The 19823-nt window shown below is 41.9% G+C and overlaps 1 protein-coding gene across 8 annotated transcripts in view; it reads right to left on the reverse strand.

Moving 5' to 3' along the window:
* The window catches only part of KIAA1549L (KIAA1549 like), a 138365-nt gene that overhangs the window by 71354 nt on the left and 47188 nt on the right, over nt 1-19823 (reverse strand). For 4 of the 8 annotated variants that reach the window (XR_012835811.1, XM_075755251.1, XM_075755247.1 and 1 more), the window contains exons 2-3: nt 4613-4960; nt 1189-1803 (exon numbers count right to left, since the gene is read on the reverse strand). Coding sequence is in view for 7 of the 8 variants with exons in the window: in XM_075755251.1 (XP_075611366.1) it covers nt 1189-1803; nt 4613-4960 (963 nt within the window). In the remaining variant the exon portion in view is untranslated. The remainder of the gene's footprint in view (nt 1-1188; nt 1804-4612; nt 4961-19823) is intronic. The other 4 variants (XM_075755248.1, XM_075755250.1, XM_075755253.1 and 1 more) reach the window with 3 other exon arrangements.

Below are 19823 nucleotides of genomic sequence, written 5' to 3' on the forward strand. Positions count from 1 at the left end.
AATTTCTTTAGCAACAACAAGAAGTCTTTGCCGTGCTGCCGTTCTGAGTGAGGTATGACGCCACGCGATTGCCTGCAGACAGACCGGTGCAGTATTCCCAGGGGACTGAGCTGGTGCCGCACAGGCAAGCCTACAAAAGGACGTGTGCTTCATACCTTCACAAACAGAGTTAAATAAACAAAGAAACACGTTACTCCGCTGCTACAATTATTTTCCATCTTGGAAGTGTCTGTACTTTATTAACATTATCACTAGCTTTTTCTCTTATAATTTGCAGAAATAGTTTTATAGCTGCACTTAAATACTTTCAATCATATACTGTATACAAGCTACTTCTACCTTCAGAAACAGTTGCTGTACTCATCATACTACTGATGTAGATATTTAGCAACTACTAAACACATATTAGGTCCAAAAGCTTCTCGGTTTATTATTCCCAGTATCATTCAGTTCTATACAAGGTCATAAACCCTTTTAAGTATCTATTCTTCTTTGCTGAGATCTCCAAGACACACACGTCTTCTAGTGCTGTGCTACCATAAGGCATGCATATGAAGCCTGGGCAAGGGACACCTCCAGATCCCCTTATTTCAGAGTTCTTACAGCTAAGGAAAAGCTGTCTGTGAAAAGACAGCTAGAGCCAGAAGTGGTACCATTGACATAGAAAGCTCAAAGTCCTCCCATTTTGAAGCGTTCAGCTATAAATACTAACCATTCTTTTCAAATGAATCTTTAATGATAGAATTAGGTGTTCACATGAAAACAAAATTAGGTATTCATATGTAAACAGGGACAAAGACTGAGGCAGGTTACTGTCACCATCTTCTTCAGTGATGCAGACTCCTTACTGCAAAGCAGAGACCAAACCATCACGTCATACCAGGTTGGCACTCCACGTAGATGGTTCTACTAGATCCCTGCAGTGACCCACTGAACTTCAGAGCACCTGATCTCACTACTTCATTTGACAAGTTCATTGTAAAATCCAAGCTACAAATAAAGCCAATGCCATCCCTAAACTAGTAACCCTACTTTTATCTGTCTGGTTTGGCAGTGCAGCAGCCTCATCCCCAGATTAATTACTAACATCCCCACGTTCTTCAATGCTTGAGTGTATTTCCCACTCGCCACCAGTTGCCCCTCATAGACAAGCGAGGTGCTTTCAGCAAATTCAGTGGCCCCACGTACCTGTTTTAACCATAAGGTTCTTGGAGAGCTGGCAATCCAGGGGAGGAGCTGCTGTCATGTTAGCAAAAGCGGCTGCTGCCGTGGTTTCGGGAGGAGCAGAGGTGCTTTCCACTGGAGTAGGGGGAAGCCTAGTTGTTTTCGCTGATGCTGTAATAGATGTCAAAGCTGCTGTAATTGTCAGTGGATATGGGGTTGATGTTTTGGTGATTTCTGAGCTTGGGAACTTCTGGGTGTCAGTTACTGTTGTTTCTATCTGCCTTGGTACATGTGCTGTGGGTGCAAGCGTGGAAGTTGTGACTGTGCTGCTTTTAGGGGTTATGAGCATAGCTGTCACGTCCACAGGTGATACAGTTGTGTTTCTGGTTGCAAAAGGAAAATCTGTATGTGTTCCTACAGAGCTTAGATCCGATGCCAATTTTGTGGCAGTGTTATTTTTTGTTAGTGTCAGTATCGGTGTGTTTAAAGCCATCACGGATGGCAAAGGTGTGTTTTCAGTGCCTAGAGAAAAGAAGGAAGAAGCTGGCACTGGTGAAGCTGGAGATGACTTTCTTGTTAGTGGTTTTGCTTCTGAAGTTCCTACTGTAGGTATTGCACCAGAAGATACTCCAGATAACACTGTAATGACAGAATGGGTAAAGTTGGTTGTTGACAAAAAAGGAGAAATTAGTGGTGTTGGTGATGCATGGACAGAGGTTATGATGACTGACTGCAGAGTGCTGGTGGTAGGGGTTTGTAATGGGATGCCCTTGGTAGCTTTATTAGATATGTTACTGGGAACTAGACTATGTCTTGTACTTGTGTCCCACTCCTCCACACTAAATGCAGCTGGATTTTTATCAGCTGTAACCAAATAACCAGAAGACTCTAATTGGTCATCTGCAAATTCTGGAAAATTTCCAGAACTGATGTCTTCTTCTGTAATAAAACTATACAAGAGAGTTGAGCTAGAAGGCTTGATTATGGGAAGGGGGGACTTGGTTGGCAGTATGCTATGGATGGCAATGTTTTCATAGCTGGCTGAAAAAGTCAAGTTGTCAGTGAGCTGAAAAGCCAACGTTGGTGTTGTGCCTAAGGTTTTTGTCAGTAATCTTTCCAGCATCAGTTGTTTGTGATTCTAGAGAGCTAGGGGAAGCACCTGTATCATTAACAGGAGGCACATGTAAACGGACAGGCACTTCATAGCGTATACTGACATCAACTTCTCCAACAGTAAAGGATTTCGCAACGTTTTCAGCTGTGTTTCCATGCTTTTTTTGCAGGGGGTGAGGAACTGTCAAAGTGGTAGCAAGTGATGAATACTGAACAGGAGACATTTTCAGTGCAAATGCATCTATGCCCAATTCTGGAAAACTATTCGACTTAATTCCAGCAAAGGGTAAATTTGAAACGTTTTGACTAGAGTTTGCATACGTATAGTTTTCAGAGGGGGCGGAAAAGAGTGATTGCTTATTTGTATTCATTTTCTTTTGCAGACTTGAAACTACTGAGTATGGAACATGGTACTCAGTTTCCAACGGAGAAGTACTTGGAGGAACTCTTATTGCAGTTTTGACTGAAGTTTTTACTGCACGAATACTAGTGCCAACTGAAGACAGCAATGCTGTATTGGTCCATACAGAAGCCAAAGTTGCTACTTCAGGAGAGTTGACATGATCTAAATTGCTTTCAGAGTCCACACTCAAAATCCTAGAAGAGCTGGAGCTGTGGCTATCCTTTGTCATGGAAACCAGCGTTGGCTGCATACCCCACGCCGGAGGCACAACAGAGGCGAGATGCTTTCTATCAACGGAACGTGAAGTCTGACCAGAGGTAAAATGATTTAAAGCTCTTGGAGGTGAATATTCTGCACGTGGGGTCACATCAGTGGGTACTCTCATATTTCTGTCTTTATTTGCAGTTACATCTGGACCTCCTGCAGCACCAGGTGGAAGATGTGCAGTTACAAAGACAGTAGTAGCAGTCATAGCGGGTTCAGGTTTTGAACGGCCTGTAGTGGAAGTAATTAACAGCACTGCAGCTAGATCAGGACTAGTCATGCCTGTTTCCAAAACAGTGCCTAGTGTCTTTGATCCTTTGGGGAATTTACTGTTTTGGATACCTGGAGAAACGTTGGAAAGCTGAGATCCATAAGGCTGCATGCTATTAGCATTAAAGTTCACGGACATCTTTGCTGTCATCTCTCTTGTGAAAGGCCATTGAGCTGTTCTTGCCACAGGAAAGCCGTCAGAGGTTGGGAGAGTACGTGCAGCAGCAGTTGGCCATCGTGTGCCATTTGCCTGATAAGCTCTATCAGTCAGGTCTTCTGCAAGAGTCGGACTCAGAGCCACCGAGTGCTGCAAGAAAACAGTCAAAGGGATTTGCAAAGCATCCTCATCAGCTGCTGCTGCACTGGGACTGTTTGTGCGTGCTATCCTAGTAAAGATGCCATTTGTCTCAGTTAGCAAGGGAGACCTTGTGCTTGTTGAAAAGGAGTGTGTTGCATTTCTAAAGAGAAAATCTGTTTCACTTCTAAATGCTCGTACTGGCAGCACTGCATTGTGAGCGTGCCTTGCATCTGGAACAAGTGATTTTGGCAATGAAAGGGAAGACATGCTCTCTGTTGAGATGGAGACCTCAGCCAGGCTCTCGGAAGCTGATGACATGAAAGGTGCACTGGTAGAGCCTGTAGTGCAATTAATCAGTGCTGTGGAAGACTGAGGATGGCTCGTGTCGGGTATTAGATGTGGAGTACCCACAGGACGGAAGACTGATGTAGGAACCTCTGCTTTATCCTGAAAAACTGGTGATGACAGAGGAGTGGTATCACTGTTTCTGTCAGTCAACGCTGCCTTAAATTGCTGACTGTTTGTTTTTACTCCAGTAGAAGATACATTATACATACTGTCATCAGGAAATCGTGACAGGCTTCTGGAAGTTACTGGGAGGGAAGACTGGTATGTTTTTGACACAGGAATATCAGAGTATACAGGCAAAAAAGAGGTCCTGTCTGAAGGGGACCCTTTTCCCACTATTTCTGTGAAATGCACTGTTGTTGATCCCAATAGATTGAAAGGCACGCTACCCGTAAATAACTTGGGACCCGTTCTGTGATTCACCGTACTAGAATGTACTACGGTGACTGTGCTTAGAGGACTATTTCTGCTTTCACTAACCTGCAAGCTGGCTGAATCTGTGTTGAAGAAACCTTCAGGATCTGCAGACAAAGGCACTTTGATGGGCAGTACAGCCGGTTTAGGAAAGTTAACAGTATGAGGTGACTGAAATACCAATGAGGAGAATGATGATGATGGAACAGCAGAAAGCATGTCTGATCCTGATGTGCTTTCTTTTGAAATGGATGGTGTTTCTAATGGTATTAGCTGAAATGGCACAGCTGTACTCAAATGTGTCACTGATGGTGTAGTGGACAATGTGGCAAACATACCAAGTTGAGGCAAACCTGATACAGCAGCTGTTTCATCTGCATCTTGAGCTGATGACCTCAGAGGTGACTCGGCTGAAACTTCAGCAGGTTCCTGGGATGCACTGTTTCCACTGCCTTGATAAAGGGTGGGTGACAGCTGAGTTTGATCTGAAGTCCTAGTACGTGTGCCAGTCAGTGTTGTTTTTATCATCTGAAGCAAGTTTGCATTCTCCAAAGTCTGTCCCATAGAAATATCAGCTACCGAGGAAGTCTTCGTTTCTGTGGAAGGCCGTGTTGGTGATAGTACAGATTTCCAATTAGGAAAAGATCCTGTAGACGGAGCAACATTGATATGCTGCTGCCTGATACCTGTAAAATAATCAGTAAAATGACTATATTCTTTCCCAGAAAGGAGTACTTGTCTTGTTGCAACAAATCACAACACAAAATGCATTATGTTTAGCAAAATTATTGAACTTATTTTTTATTCAAATGGCATAAAAATTCAGAGAAATTTAAAATTAAAAAAACCACACGCACAAAAAAAGAAAACAGTGAAAGATACAACATGACAGATTATAAACCCCTCAAGTTGTTTTATCTGACAGAAGAGTAAGGAAAGCTTCCTAGACCGTACTACTTTAAAATATACTTTTAACTAGGATGGTTCAACATACTAGAAGACACCTTCTTAAGCTTTGGACAATTCCTGAGGTTATCATCAGTCACGCTGTGACAAAATATTATGTGAGAAGATGGGTTTAGAAGCAGTGAAGAAAAGGAATAGATTTTGACAACCAAGCTTGACTGACTTGGCATGCAGTCTGACATGGGAACAGAGTCAGCATTGGCTGGGTTCCTGTAGGATGCATCTGGAGGTGCTCATCTTGCCAGTTCTAATAATGCATGCAATTATACACACAAAAGGAAGAAAATAAAACAGGGATGAACATGAGGAAGGGGGGGGGGAGGGTAAGATCCAAAACAAATTAGGAAATTAAACTCCTTTTTTGATATGTGCAGATGTACAACACAGCATTTCAAACACCAGTTTATGTTCAACACCATAATGTTCCTAGGCTTTGTTTTCTTAAAATGATTACAGTTATTCTAAAATCGTAGCATGGTAAATCTCACATTACTACTAATTTAAACATTAAGATTCACTCAAGAGTAACATTTAAGGGTTCCCCCCCCCCCCCCCCCGCAAGATTACAGATCGAAACTCAGTACTAGCGCTTTCTACCATGCCAAGCTGTGCCCCTTGCATAGCTAAACAGAGGCACAAGACGGAGCCAGTCCTTGCCCTCCAACTCCAGCGCATCTGGATCAGACACAGAGAATGCCAACCTCCTCCATACTCATAATAGCATGGAAGAGCAAGGAGGGGCAGACCTTAGGATACATGGTTATAAAACAGGCTGGAGGTTAGTTCCAGCCACCAACGAAGCCAAGGGTCAACAGAGCCAACAGCACCCAAGGGGATCAGCCTGCGCAAACAGGAGCCAACAGCAGAACACCATACAGCGCAAGAGATGAAAATGGGTCACGCTGCACCTATTTAGAGCTAAGTTTCTTTCTTGTGATGCCCTTGTACTGCACCGCCCATCATCCATATGTGCAGGCCAAAGTAGATGATTAGACTAGCTCCTTCAGGCTCCCGTGTGCATTCAACAGGAACGTGCTGGAATTATGTTCGGTGTGGCATTTTCACTCTATTAAAAAAAAACAAACCCACACAAAAACCCCACAACCCACCCACCCCCAAACAAATAAACCACAGATCTTCCCTTTTATCCCTGTACTTAAGAGCTTTATTAAGCCATGGTGAAGAATGTTTCCTCCACTGAAATGTGAGAATGAATACAGAATCCAGAAACAAGTTGTTTTAGGGGAGCAGCTCCAGGATGGGTAACAGAACAGAGCTCTGCCCTTCTAGCAGCTAAAGAAGTCCCTTTTGACATGGGCTAACTTGCACATTAACATTTTGGAGAAAAGCAAAGGTAGGCAGACACAGGGCTACCTACAGCAACGAGAGATAAGCAGGCTAAGGGGAAACCAAATCAGCCTTTATGAAGCTGCACCAGATATCAGCAGGCTGGAGAAGAGGCTGCAGAGTCCACCAAGGAACCTGACCCACCAGGAAAGGCTTGCAGCACAACAGTAATGCTTCTGCATTTGTGCCGTGGCTGCTGATGTGTCACTGGAGGACTGGAGACCTAAAAGACTGGCATGCCCTGATTTCTGATATTCTACATGCTCCGCGCCACATGTGGGGAGCCACACTGTGATTTATACTGTGTTTTGGTGGCTTTTTCTTCCCTGTTACAGTCAGGAAGCTTTTTAACAGAAAGTAGGAAAGACGACGACATGTATTTTGCTCAACTAGAATGTATTCAAACATATGCTTGAAATTAAGAACTAGATGATGTGCTTTGCAAGATCAGACCTTAGGCAACCCGCAGTTTAAGTTTCTGTGAGGTCATCTCTGCTGATAAAGTCATCATTACCCGATCTGTTACACCTCAAACTGTCTTGTTTCACCTCTGAACTGAAAGACCGTACTGAAAAGTGAATGCAAAGCTTTCACACAGGATTTTACCTCGCACTTAATGCGAGTCCTAAAGGGGAATTAAACAAGTCAATGTTTTCTTGCTTTCTAACATAGCAAAATCTGTCAACATCAATCTGCACACAGCCTGCACCAGTCCTCATATATTTCTTCACACTTTGGTTTAATGAGAATGATTATGAGCAGAGAGACAATACAAACCTGAAAAAAAAGCATTGAATTGATGTTACCACATTTTGACAAGAAGTAAAAGGAAAGCTCAAATAATGCAAAGAAGATAGAACACTGAATAAAAATGTTCCCTAACTACTACTCAATGCTCATCCTTCAGTTCTTGTTTCTTCCTTCCATACCAACTGGCAACTGTCCTGTTTACATCCATTAATGAAGTAAAGCTCCTGAGTAAGTCAAGGTTTAAAATATTATACAGTATTCTGCAACCAATATATAATGCTGGCATTCCACTGCAGCAAATTTTCTATGATTCTACCCTTACAGAAAGATACTGACTATCAGTATCTACTTCAAACTTCTGCCATAAATTCAACATCCTGGTAGTGACTGGATGCAGCATGGAAAAGGCAAAATTATCTTCCCAATACATGAGTTTAAACTGAAGTACATACTTTTTACTTGATAATTGGTAGGATGGTATCAACAACTACAGATTCTTATCAAATACTGTGCAAACAAGACTGTACCACGGAAAAAGGGCTGACATCGGGAAATATTTCACTTCTACATCTATCAACAGCTGAAAACACTTGAAGAAAGAAGGCGACAACCAATTCAAACCAACACGAAAGTTGCAATGAGAACTCCATCCTGCGTGCATTGAGAACCAAGCCATGCCTCTGGCTTACCTGTTATTCTCTCATACTTCAGGCTATTGACTAACCACCACCTCCCACAATCCTAAAACCCATTTAGCAGTAACGTCATTACAACAGCCATCACTAATTAGGGATCTTTCAATTTGCAATAATGCGTAACACTTCCTGTGCTCCTCACAGGACTACCTAAAACTAAACTATAGACTAAGAGCGTCATCCAGACCGTCCCTGAACTCTGACAGGCTTGGTGCCATGACTGCTTCCCTGGGGAGCCTGCTCCAGCGACCAACCACCCTCTCACTGAAGAATCTTCTCCTAATGTCCAATCTGAACTTCCCCTGATGCAGCTTCATTCCATTTCCTCGTGTCCTGTTGCTGGTCACCAGAGAGGAGACCAGCACCTCCCCCTCCACTGCCCCCCCTTGAGGAAGTTGTAGACTGATGAGGTCACTGCTCAGCTTTCTCTTCTCCAAGCTGAACAAGACAAGTTACCTCAGCCACTCCTAAGTCTTGCCCTCAAGGCCTCTTGCTATCTTGGTCGCCCTCCTCTGGACACACTCTAATACTTTGATGTCCTTATATTGAGGAACCCAAAACTGCACCCAGTACTTGAGGTGGGGCTGCACCAGCATGGTATATGAAGAGATCGAATCACTTATCTATGCTGCTGCTACTTGAAACCACGGTCCTGTTAGTTTTATGTCATAATAAGGCAAAGATCTACAACAAGCAAATTTAGCGTTCTGTGGATGCCACAGCACGTACTCTCTTATCTGCCCTGCCCTGCCCATCGGTAGGCAACCAGCAAGAGGAGCAGCCATGGAGAAGGCTGTAGGATCCCAACAGCAGAGCTTCTCTCAGGACAGATGAGTATCTGTTTGTTAACATGCTGAATAATGAATTCAGCTCCAACTGAATTAAAAAACCACCCAGTCAGGATTCAAACATTTCCCTCCACAAGAAGGCTAAAACAAAGTTTGAGAACCTCATCTGACTAACAGTCTACAACTCCACTGAAGGAAAACAATGACTATCCAGAGCTTCCCTCACACTGTTGTGGCAGACAAGAAATACTGTTTTGCCACATTTGAGCCACTACAAAAGATCCACTCAAAGGTATCTTCAACCACAGAAGATTTCTGCTGTCATGACTTCCATTTCATTATTCAGATCACCTGGGTTAGTAACATTTAAGAGTGAAACTGATAAAAGGGACATATGAAAATCTTATTGTATGACTGACCAAGATATCTGCCCATTATACATCAGGTATATATATTTTCTATAGTCTTCAGCATATTAAAGGCAGGATTTCAATTTTCAAATGAACTTGCTTAAATTATTACTTTCTGAGACAAAAAAAATATGACTAAAAACAATTCACAACTGCTGTTAATTATTGTAAAGGCTAAAGTTTAATAATACAATAGTATCAGTATAAGAGTAACTACAGCCATCTAAAGCACAGCAGAAATCCAAACAGTAAATTACAAAAGCAAGCTGGATTTTATACAGGTCCAAATAATCAATCAGCCCTAAGGCAAAGCAATTCCAAAGATAACTTAAAAAAAAACAAAACAAAAAACCCACAAAACGCCACACCCCAAAAAAAGAAACCCTGGTTTGTCAGAAACACAGTTACTTACAAACATACAGAAAATAACAGTCTACTGACAAGGTAAGAACTGTTGAGAGAGACCATTTGCTACTTTACCCCAGTCTACCCAGTAATAGACAGCACTATCCTAGGGCTGCATCACCTCTTAAAAACAATGTCACTATTACATGAAAAATGCATTTATTTTTTTTTTTCTTCTCACAACTATGAAGTTTCCAGCTTATTATTGTTTCACCATGAGAGACTGAGTGATCAAAAGGCAGATGTGATCCATATAGGATACGATAGGGAAATAAATGGAAAAAAAATCTCTGCTACACCAGTGGAAAAAGGCACCACCCTACCCAAAGGGTTATACAATGTACTTCTGCTGTTGAAGGATATTAAGCCTACACAGTATGATGTTAGCATCAACATGCATATTATCTGAGTCACTTCAGAGTTTCCTAAAATGTTTTGTTTTTTTTTAATTATTCCTTAAGAGTTTACAATTGGAAAAATGGCACAAGGAATGCCGATTTCATGGGTCAAAGGATATGAAATATACTACCAATAAAAGACAAATAGACAGCAAAGAGTTTATAAAAATAGCTGCGTTGCATATCAAAATTTTACTGTTACTGCAGTACATCGATGAAATTATTACATCACAACCTATACATCCCATACATCTCACATTCGGCAGCATTCCACGAAGATGTTTGCAGCTTAATTTCACACCTTTTGCGTAGCATTTAACCTGTAAGGGATTTCTAGCCATGTCAAAAAGCCTACCTACAAACACACATACTGAGCCCCGATGCACACGCCCGGAGCCGTGCCTGCGTTGGCGGTCGGTGTGGTTGGGGTTAGCCATCAGAGGAACCTGCCCAGAGGGATCCCCAAGGTCAGACAGTGCACTGGAAAGGAGAGTGCACTCATAAATGCATTTTTGGCAGCTGCCAACCCGCAGCTACTACGGCAGGAACGGATGGTGGAGAAAACCCCTTCCCTGGGATTTCACCGACTTCCTCAAGGGCAGGGCAAAAGCAAAGGTAAATAAACCAGCAAAATAAACCCTGTTCTGTGCTCTCCTTAATATCGATTTCTTTATGAAGATTGTGAGAAAAGTTCACAGTAATTCAATAGACTGATTCTCACATTTGTTTCAGTGGTAACTTCTCCCAAATTACACGTTGACCTTCTAAACCCAAATTTCTGGCCTGTATGATTAAAACACAGATCTTCTTACCAGCACCTGAGATTGTTCACATCCTAGCCCCTATTTACCTCTGTCAGCAGCTACAACAGCCAGTCATTAAAAACAACCACCGTCTCCCATTAAAAAAAAGCCCTCTTCCCAGTGATCTTAGAAGATGATATCTGAAAACTATTAATGATTTTTTTTTTTGACAAGCAGGAAAAATATTTTGTCCCCATAGCACCAGAATTATGTTTAAACAAAACAGGTTTTCAGTGAGAAAAACTGTATGAGAAAGTACTGCAGTGCACAAAATTTTCTTCTCAACAAAAAAAAAAAAAGGGGGGTTGAACTTTATAACGACTAACAGAAAAATGTTTGGACACAGTATTCAGTCATCTCAGTTGCACAGCCATAGTTTTGCCCATGTGAAAAGCCAAAGCAGCAATCTCTTCTGTTAGGAACGTTTGCACACCTTCCCCTCTTCCACACCCAGATTTCCCTTTGGGTACCAAAGGGAATACACCAGCAGCAGAGCTTTGCATCAGAGGCAACCTTTTAGCTATGAAATGAAGATATAGGGCTGCACTGAAAATGTACTTCTCTCCCACTTTCAACGTGTCCTGCCTTCATTGCTTACTCAGCCCAGACGTAAGCTGGCTGGGATTCAGGAGAGCAGAGCCGAGCCTGCAAATGCTTCACGGCTGTCACCAGTATCGCTTCAGGAACCGACAGACTGGTGGGACTTTTACAGAGCGCCAGCCTTGCCTGGGGGTGAAACACGTCTCCTTCGCCACACAGGCAGCTCTGTTTAATTGCGTCCAGCAAGCGGGGAAGGAGGTGAAGAGCGGTATAAGAGATAATAGATTAGCCAGGGTAAAGTAACACGCTCCTGTCGTCGAGGAAACAATTCTGCCAGTGGCAATTCCAGCTGCATCCTCTGCATGTAATATTCACAGAGCAGATGTTCAGCCGGATCATTAGGAAACGCAGGAAGGAAGAGCGTGGCAGAGGAGGATTTTATTGCCGTGCAGCGCTGCAGCATGATTGCACAGAATCCTACAGAAACCAGAGCGTGCTATGGGGGGGGTGTCTCATCCTTGCTCCCGCTGAACATACCCATTACCATTTCTGCTTGAGTTTAGCAGATTATTCACAGAATTTAAGTGAATGAGTGATATATATATTTATTTTTTATTTAAATTTTTATTGCTTATTCAGCAACACTTTTAGGATCAATGCTTTTGTGAGCCTCACAGCCTGCTTTTGCACACTGGTTATCTATTTATTTGTAAACATGCATTTATACAAACTTTTGTAAGGGAATTGTGTTTGTTCAGGGAAGTTTATATAGACACTGCTGGCATCAGCATAAATGATTTAATGAACAATGTAGCAAAAAATATTCACGGTCATTTGGGAACATGTAATACCAAAGCTGCTAGTTCTCATGACTGAATTTACCTTGAGTCTTACAATATTTGAGGGGCTTTTTTTTTTTTTTTTGGGGGGGGGGGGGCAGATCCCTTAAGTGAATCAGACTGAATTAGAATTTCAGCTTTCATTCTTTAGATGAAAATTCTGAATTCTTGTGGTCATGGGATAAAAGAAAAACTAAAACATTTTAAAATACCATTATTTTTAAACAAATTACATTTTTAGAAGACTTTTTTTATTTCCAGAACTCAGACAGACTGTAAGGGTGGTACCAAATTCTGAATGAGCACAAGACGACTGTTGGGGCCAAACTCTGATCTGCTTAGACTCTTTGGGAGTTAGGCAGCAAAGTACAGGAAATGTAACTACTAGTGGAAAAACTAAGCTGAGTCCACAAGTCAACAACAGCACAGCTTTCTTATTATAAGCAATAAAAATGTATTTTCTTAACTACAAGCTACTCCTTTAATAAAGCTTTCAGAGTTTAAATTCCCCTTGCAACATCAAATACAAGAGGAGACTGAAGAGAATCCCTGCTAAAAGCCACGTAGATTATTCTACAAAGAAAAAAAAAAACACCACACAAAACAAAAAAATACTGGTCTCCAGAACTTTTTTAAAGAAATGACAGTGCTTTCAAAAGCTTGAACTGTGCACCAAATTACATAACATGATATATTTTGACATGCTGGTTGGGTAATTGTGAATGTTCCCTTGAGCCAAAAAGCTTTCTGCTCACCAAACCAAGCACATCTCCAAGGGAATCTTTTTTTGCACGTAACATTTGAGGCCATAACCCGTGAGCGGAGAAGACCCTCTGGACTAGAGCTAGCCAGCACTAGGATGGCGACTCACTCAATCCACTGCAGTGGCAGCAGCTTCTGCCACCCTGCCTGAAACTCCGCTCCCGCGCCGGAGGGGAAGACACCTGCCTCGGGGCTTCAGCAGAAGTCCAAGTTAGGACACCCAAACACTGACGTGCAGGTGCACATGCCTCTGGCCCTGCAGGTGCGAGAGCCTCCAGCAGAGCGACAGGACAAGCAGGTTGGTGGCACGAGCATCTCTAGCCATCGCTACTGCTAACTGAGCACGAGCGTTACTCCTCCGAGCGCTGCTCGTTTTATAGACGAGCAAGCCTAGGAGCAGGGAGTGCACATTATAGACCAAAACAGTTTCAGAGAAGAAAATTAAGTCCAAGAATTGCTGATTATCACAGCATCAGCTCCACCTGATACATATATGCACTAGAGGCATCCACTGTGAAAGGGTACCTTATGCGGTTGTAGCTAAGCAGCGTGCAACCCAAATGCCTGACATCATGTACAGACAACCCTAAAACTTCTTAATTTCAACTTATTTCATCCATTTCAGAGCTTTGAAGTTACAGTTACTAGATGCAACACACATGCAAGCACCGAGGCTGGGGGAGGACAAGCTCTTTGTGTTTTCCAGAGACTATTTCAGGCCAAGACGTGAAGGGCAGACAGGGAGGCTGTGCCCTGGGCACCCCCGTGCTTGCCCCAGAGGATGTGGAGGCAGACCCTTTTTGGGGTCTATCCCAGCAAGATAACCAGGAGAGAAGTTAATCCTCTCTAAGGAGAGATACGGTCTCAGAGGTGCCACGTATACAGGATCAATACAAGGACAGAGGTTTTCACAATGCCTTTTGCTACTCTCAACCTCTTTCAGCTGCCTGTAGCCTCTGACTGTAATGAAGGATAAAGAGGTGAAGACCAGGAAAGGAACGCAGGTCACACGCAGAAGCATCCTGCTTTCTGTCTGCACAGCATTCAGTACTGCCCCACTGATAATGTTTTCCAAGTATGAAAGTCACTGCTCTTAAAGTGTTTTGGTTGGGTTTGGTTGTGGGTTTTTTTGGGGGGTGGGTGGGTGTCTTTTTTTTTTTAAATCAGTATCTCATTGATTTTTAGATTAGAAGAAAATCTGGTCACACTGAAGAGAGTGTCTGAAAAGACCACTCAACATTTGAAGTAGAGTAAATAACATACCTTTTTTAAAAAAAGGCAACAAAACCATAATCAAGTCCAAATTCTACACTCTCCAAGATTTGCACCAAATAACCACTGTTTATCCATCCTGGTGTACAATGCAATTTCTGAACCCAAAAAAAGCAAAGTCTATGACTTGGCCCCAGAGCATACAAAGGTTAAGTCAGTGAATGTGTAAGATCCACTACCATGAATGAGCTAATAGACAAATAGCGAGTTGAGATGTTGCACATCCTTCTTTGCCATGGACTCCTCCGTGTCAATGAATGAGACTACAAACATAAGCTCTTGCTGAGAAAGAGGCCATGTAAAATGGATGGTTTTTTCTTAGATTAGAAAAATTCTTTTCCTGGACAGGTTTGACAGCACTGAAGATAAGGGACAGCACAGAGAGCTGCTTTTTAAGGCGTTGGGGGTTCCTCCCCCCACTTTAAAAGGGACAGAAGCTAGAAAGAAAGCCTTATACACATCATCTTAATTCATTCTTTCTTATGTACTGACTTTTCAGAAATTCTCAATTTAAAGGTGATCCCTTTTAAAAAAAAATCTGATTTTTTTTTTTGTTTGTTTGTTTAAATCCAGTATTGCCCTCTGATTCCTACCTTTTACAAATGTAGCAAGGGCCCTCTCTCAAGAGGAGGGAAATCACTTTCCTATGAAGGAAGCTTTCAGCTTCCAGGGAGCTGCCAGAGACTGTCCTGAGGTCAAGTCAGGATGACGGAGCAGCAACTAAATTCCTCTGAACAACAAATCAACCTGCAACTTTGCTATGATCTGCAGCGGATATTCAACATGAAGTGCAATATATATTACAATTAAATATTACATCTTAACGAACTATGCATATCAACTAGGTAATTAATTCTTAAGCTCCTTGTTTGCTCTACAGTAGATGAGGACTTGGCTCAGGCTAGAAAGCATCATGCAAGTGTTTAAAAATGACTTCCATTTTCTATGACTGTCACTGTGCTTTGCACAGCTCATTAGCCTTTATTTTCAGGATCTTTTCGTTGCTGCATAAAAGTGGCAATAGCTCAGGTTTATAGCAATATGTCGCCTCATTTCACTTTCTCACCTCTTGGAAATCACTGCAAATACTTGTTTGACAGGACACCATTACTATCAGTAATAAAATAAATAAAAAAATCAGCCACCCCTTGACAGAGTACAAGAGGCTAAATGCACAAAGGGGGAGTCCACTGTCTGGTGGTGAAAAGGTCAAATAACTGCCCAGTCAAATCTAACTTTCCAGTCATGAATTAAAACCCAGAAGAAGTGTTATACAAATTCAAATAGGTGACACCTGTTTCTAAACCTGAAAAATAAACGGTAACATTGGCAGACTGTGGGGTTCCAAGAATGCTGGAGAAATACCTTAGCCCCCAGCCCAGCTCCGGGCTGCCCTGCGAGCGACGCACACTCAGACCAGCGCCAGCATCCAGATGCCTCCATCTGCTCCTCACCTATGTCCCTGCAAAAGCAACAGACCTCTCCACATCGTGCGGGAAGCCCCATCCCTCATACAGAGGGCTCGGTCCTATACAGGCTGTACCCCTGCACTTTTCTGACACGTTCAGATGCAAGTTATATATTCTACAGTGACTCAGTATTTAGTTTACAGGCGTCAAATGTCGCAAACTCAAAGCTCACAAAGACCCAAGCGCAGGGATTAAGCAGGTAGACGTACTTAAAGACTGCAGCTCTGCTCTTGCATTGGCTGCCTAAACATGAAAAATGTCAGTACTAATCAGTGATGGGGTATTAAAAAGTTGATTCTTTTCCCTAAGATAAAAGGTATTGGCATTTTCTGTCAAGTAGAAAACAACATCTTCCCTGTGAAATGACAGGAGTCCTAAAAAAAAAAAAAAAATCATAAAAAAAAAAAAGCAGGATCACTGCTACAGGCACAATCATTTCTTACTAATAGCTGAAGTCACTTTTAATTGTAAAACCAGTAAATAGTTAATAGTTACCAAAGTGAGCAGCTAGTTTCTCAAAAATAAGATGCACTGCCTGGAACAAAGGGCATTATTAGAAACAACAGATGCTGCTATTTCCAGATGGTGCCTGAAGAGCACTGCACAAGTTGGTGAACGTCCTAATTTAAATTTCCAAAATCCTGTGGAAAGGTTTGGGGTTCACAATTGAAAATAATTAAAATATTCCCTCTGAAAAGTTTAAAAGAAGCCAGATAAGATGCTTTTTACCTCCATAGCAGCATGGTTTGCTTGACTGTCTTCTGCTGTGCTTTAGTTCATGGGACTCGCATGCTTTGTCACATTGCACCTTACAGAATGGTAAAAATTACTCTGGTAGGAAAGCAATAGAAAATGCTTCCCTCTTGGATCCCCAACTGAAAGCCATCTTTCTAACTTCTAATTTAACTCAGGATTAAACCCCCAAAAAAGCCTGGCTCTGTGACCCACTTTGAGTACTGCCACAATACTTCTTGTCACTGGATTGCTGCTCTTTTTGCTAAACTTTTGTAAGAATTTGTTCCCTAAAAATTCCTGGAAGCTATTTCCAAAACCAGCCTCTAACCAAGCCAGACCCTAATTTCTTTCCAACCACTCGGTTAATCTTTAGAGACGCGCGCAGTCACTTTTAACAAAGAGAAAGACGATGCCCTATTCGGACAGGCTTTTCCTTTGTACATACACTATGCAAACATTTTGCATTTATATAAGTATAACCGAGTGTCTAGATTTTAAAGCTCTCAGGCTAACCAGGATTTTAGGAGCATTACTACTACACTATCAGACACATGCTCTATAGAGCATGTAAGAAGGTTTTCCATTAACCAGCTCTATGCTGGTATAGAAATGAGATAGGTATAACAGAGAAACTAATGAATACAGAGGGGTTTTTCCAATGAAAGATACATGAAGAGAAAAGGCATGAGGAAGAAGGTGCTAAAACCACCAGGTCATGCAGCCATTCATTACTCTTATTATATCAATTAAGAGTTGCTCAGGCGTCAAGATACCAGCGTTAAGATCCGAGTCCCTGATGTTACCAAAAAGAAACCCTGACCATGCGAGGCTTTACTCCAGGAAAGCTCAGAAGCCTAACGTGAAAGTTTCTTCCCATAACCTTCCTGTCAGGTGACTTATTGCACAGATCAGGGCACCACTTAAGCAAATTCCTCAAGTTAGATTTATGCCACTTCCAGGTGCTTTTTCAACACACTCTCTTCCTCACTGTCAAGATTTACTGGCCTGGATGCCAGGAAAACGGGGAACCATGCACACAAACATTAGCCACAGAGGTGACACGTCACACTTATGAGACGTAATTTTCATTGAAAGAAGAGCAGCAGTCTTTGATCGATCAGGACACATTGCAGTAAGCTGGTGACTTCATGGATGAACCACCATTAAGTAGAAAAAAAATTGTGAGTACAGTGAAGACTTAAAGTGTGGATGCTGAACATAGAAAGAAAAAAAATCAGAAGAGGCTCATGACACTTGCACAAGCAGAAAAAATTCTGTAAATTATTTTTTCAAATATTCATTTGGCTTAGATACATCTACCTTGTGATTAAATTATCTCAGCAAACGGTGCTGCTCTGCACCTTCTCCTCCAGGGTCTGTCCTTCCCAAGAGGAACAGTAGAGTTAGCTGTGGGACCTACCCCGCTCCCCAACAGCTCTCACACTACATCTGCTGCAGCTCTGTCCGCCTTCCTGCCCCTCAGAGCATCCAGGTAGGAGCCTGGATCGCCTGCAGAGCAAAGGTGAGCCAGCACAGAGAGTTAACACAGAATTAGAGCTTCATTGGCCAAAAGTAAGCCAAGGAGAAAGTCTTTTTTGCACAATGCCAAACAGGCTACCTTGAAAAACAAAAGCAGCTGGGGGGTGAGGGGGTAAATAAAATTTAAAAAAAAAAATGAAGAGTTCTGGCTTCACTATTATCTATGCCCAATGCCAGTTCAGACCCGAGCAGCAGCAATGGATCCCCAAAGACCACCCAAAATGCTCCTTTGCACCTGCATAGTAAGAGCACAACAAGGTGAAGAACACTCTCAGGGCAGTACCTCAACCTGCTGGAGACTCCTCTGGCCCCAGAAGAGACCCCCCACCTTGGTGTCTGGGCTAAAAGGCAGGTGCTACTTTGAATTACCTTAAACTGAAAGCAAATGCTTTATTTGCAGGACAGGGCAGAAATGAGATTGTAAATTCTGGTCACAGTCTAAGGGTTTGTCTTGTTGACTTTCACATTAATTTCTTTTTCATGGTTTTGCTAAAACTGATTTGAATCTTAAATAAAGACTAAGAATTCATTTCATTCTTCACTGACTACTGCTTTTTCATTAACAGGTGATACTTAAAATAATAGAAGGGATGTATCCAGAAATCCAATTAAAAAACTAAATTATAACAATTTGCTGCATGAATCAAAGATTTGTCATCTCAGAAATTGTAATTTCAAAGTGATAAATATGCTCCAGTCACATTTCCTTTCTGCAAACCACCAGGCACCATGTTTCTCATCCAAAAGCTTCTTTTATTGCAGCAATTATTTAAAACTCTGCCTAGAAGTATTAAAATGTTGACAATAACAAAAATAAATTTTGACAACAGAACGTGGTATATTACATGACTTAATGGCATCAATCACAGGATCTCGGTTTGTAACTATCACGACGAGGCTGCATTGCTATGAAACAAGATGGTTTGTCGGCAGTGCAAAATTTAGCTTGAAGCTAAAAAATTAATACTACACATTTATCCCCATGATAAAGCAGCAATGCTATAGCATAGCAGTGGATTAAAAAGGGAGCCTATACTACAGGGTAAGCCAGGATGTGTTTAAGCTCTGTCTCCCTGTGTGTGACTAGTTGTGTTGTATCATGAAATTACAATTTTCTTATCATCTGAGAAAGGTTTTGCACAGTAGGAGAGGAAAAAACAAAACAACCATGATTTGATCCAAGCTGTCAATTCAATTTGTTTATGAGAACTAGTTCAATCGAAATATGGCCTGCTTTCTTCTTACTCTTTTTTTATTTAATTACATAAATACACTCCAACCTGTTGTAAGCATAGTAAATCTAACCCTCACTACCCTGAGCCTACTGTTAGCACTTGCATTTTTGTAAAGTAAGCATAAAGCTCATTTAAACTCAGATCCCTTAACCCCATCTCATCACAGGAAGGGACTGAAAGTGCTAGCATTATATCTCAACTCCTGTTTTAAAGTCCATCCTTTCTACAACAGTTGTATAAATCTGCCTTAATGCAAATAAGAATAAATACTTATCTTTTGATCCGACAGCATTTTGAACTTGCTTTGCACAGCTGCAAGAGCAGCAGGGCAGGGATGAATCAGGCCCGCTGCAACCGTATACACTTCAGCGATTCACTGCATCGCAAATCCAGCAAGTGGCAGGATGTGCTCTTGAAAAGTTGTGGTACTTTTTAACACCCCATAAAAATAACCCAGAAGTCTTAAAAAAAAAAAAAAAAAAAAAAAGGTTGAAATTTTGGTCACCGTCTTTCCCAGGTACTTGAGGCTAACAAGAAATGGAAAGTCTAAATGAGAAATCACCCAGCAAGTATATCCAGTCAGGCCAGGTGTAAAA

This window comes from Balearica regulorum, chromosome 5 (assembly GCF_011004875.1).
Source record: "Balearica regulorum gibbericeps isolate bBalReg1 chromosome 5, bBalReg1.pri, whole genome shotgun sequence".
Taxonomy (NCBI): Eukaryota; Metazoa; Chordata; class Aves; order Gruiformes; family Gruidae; genus Balearica; species Balearica regulorum.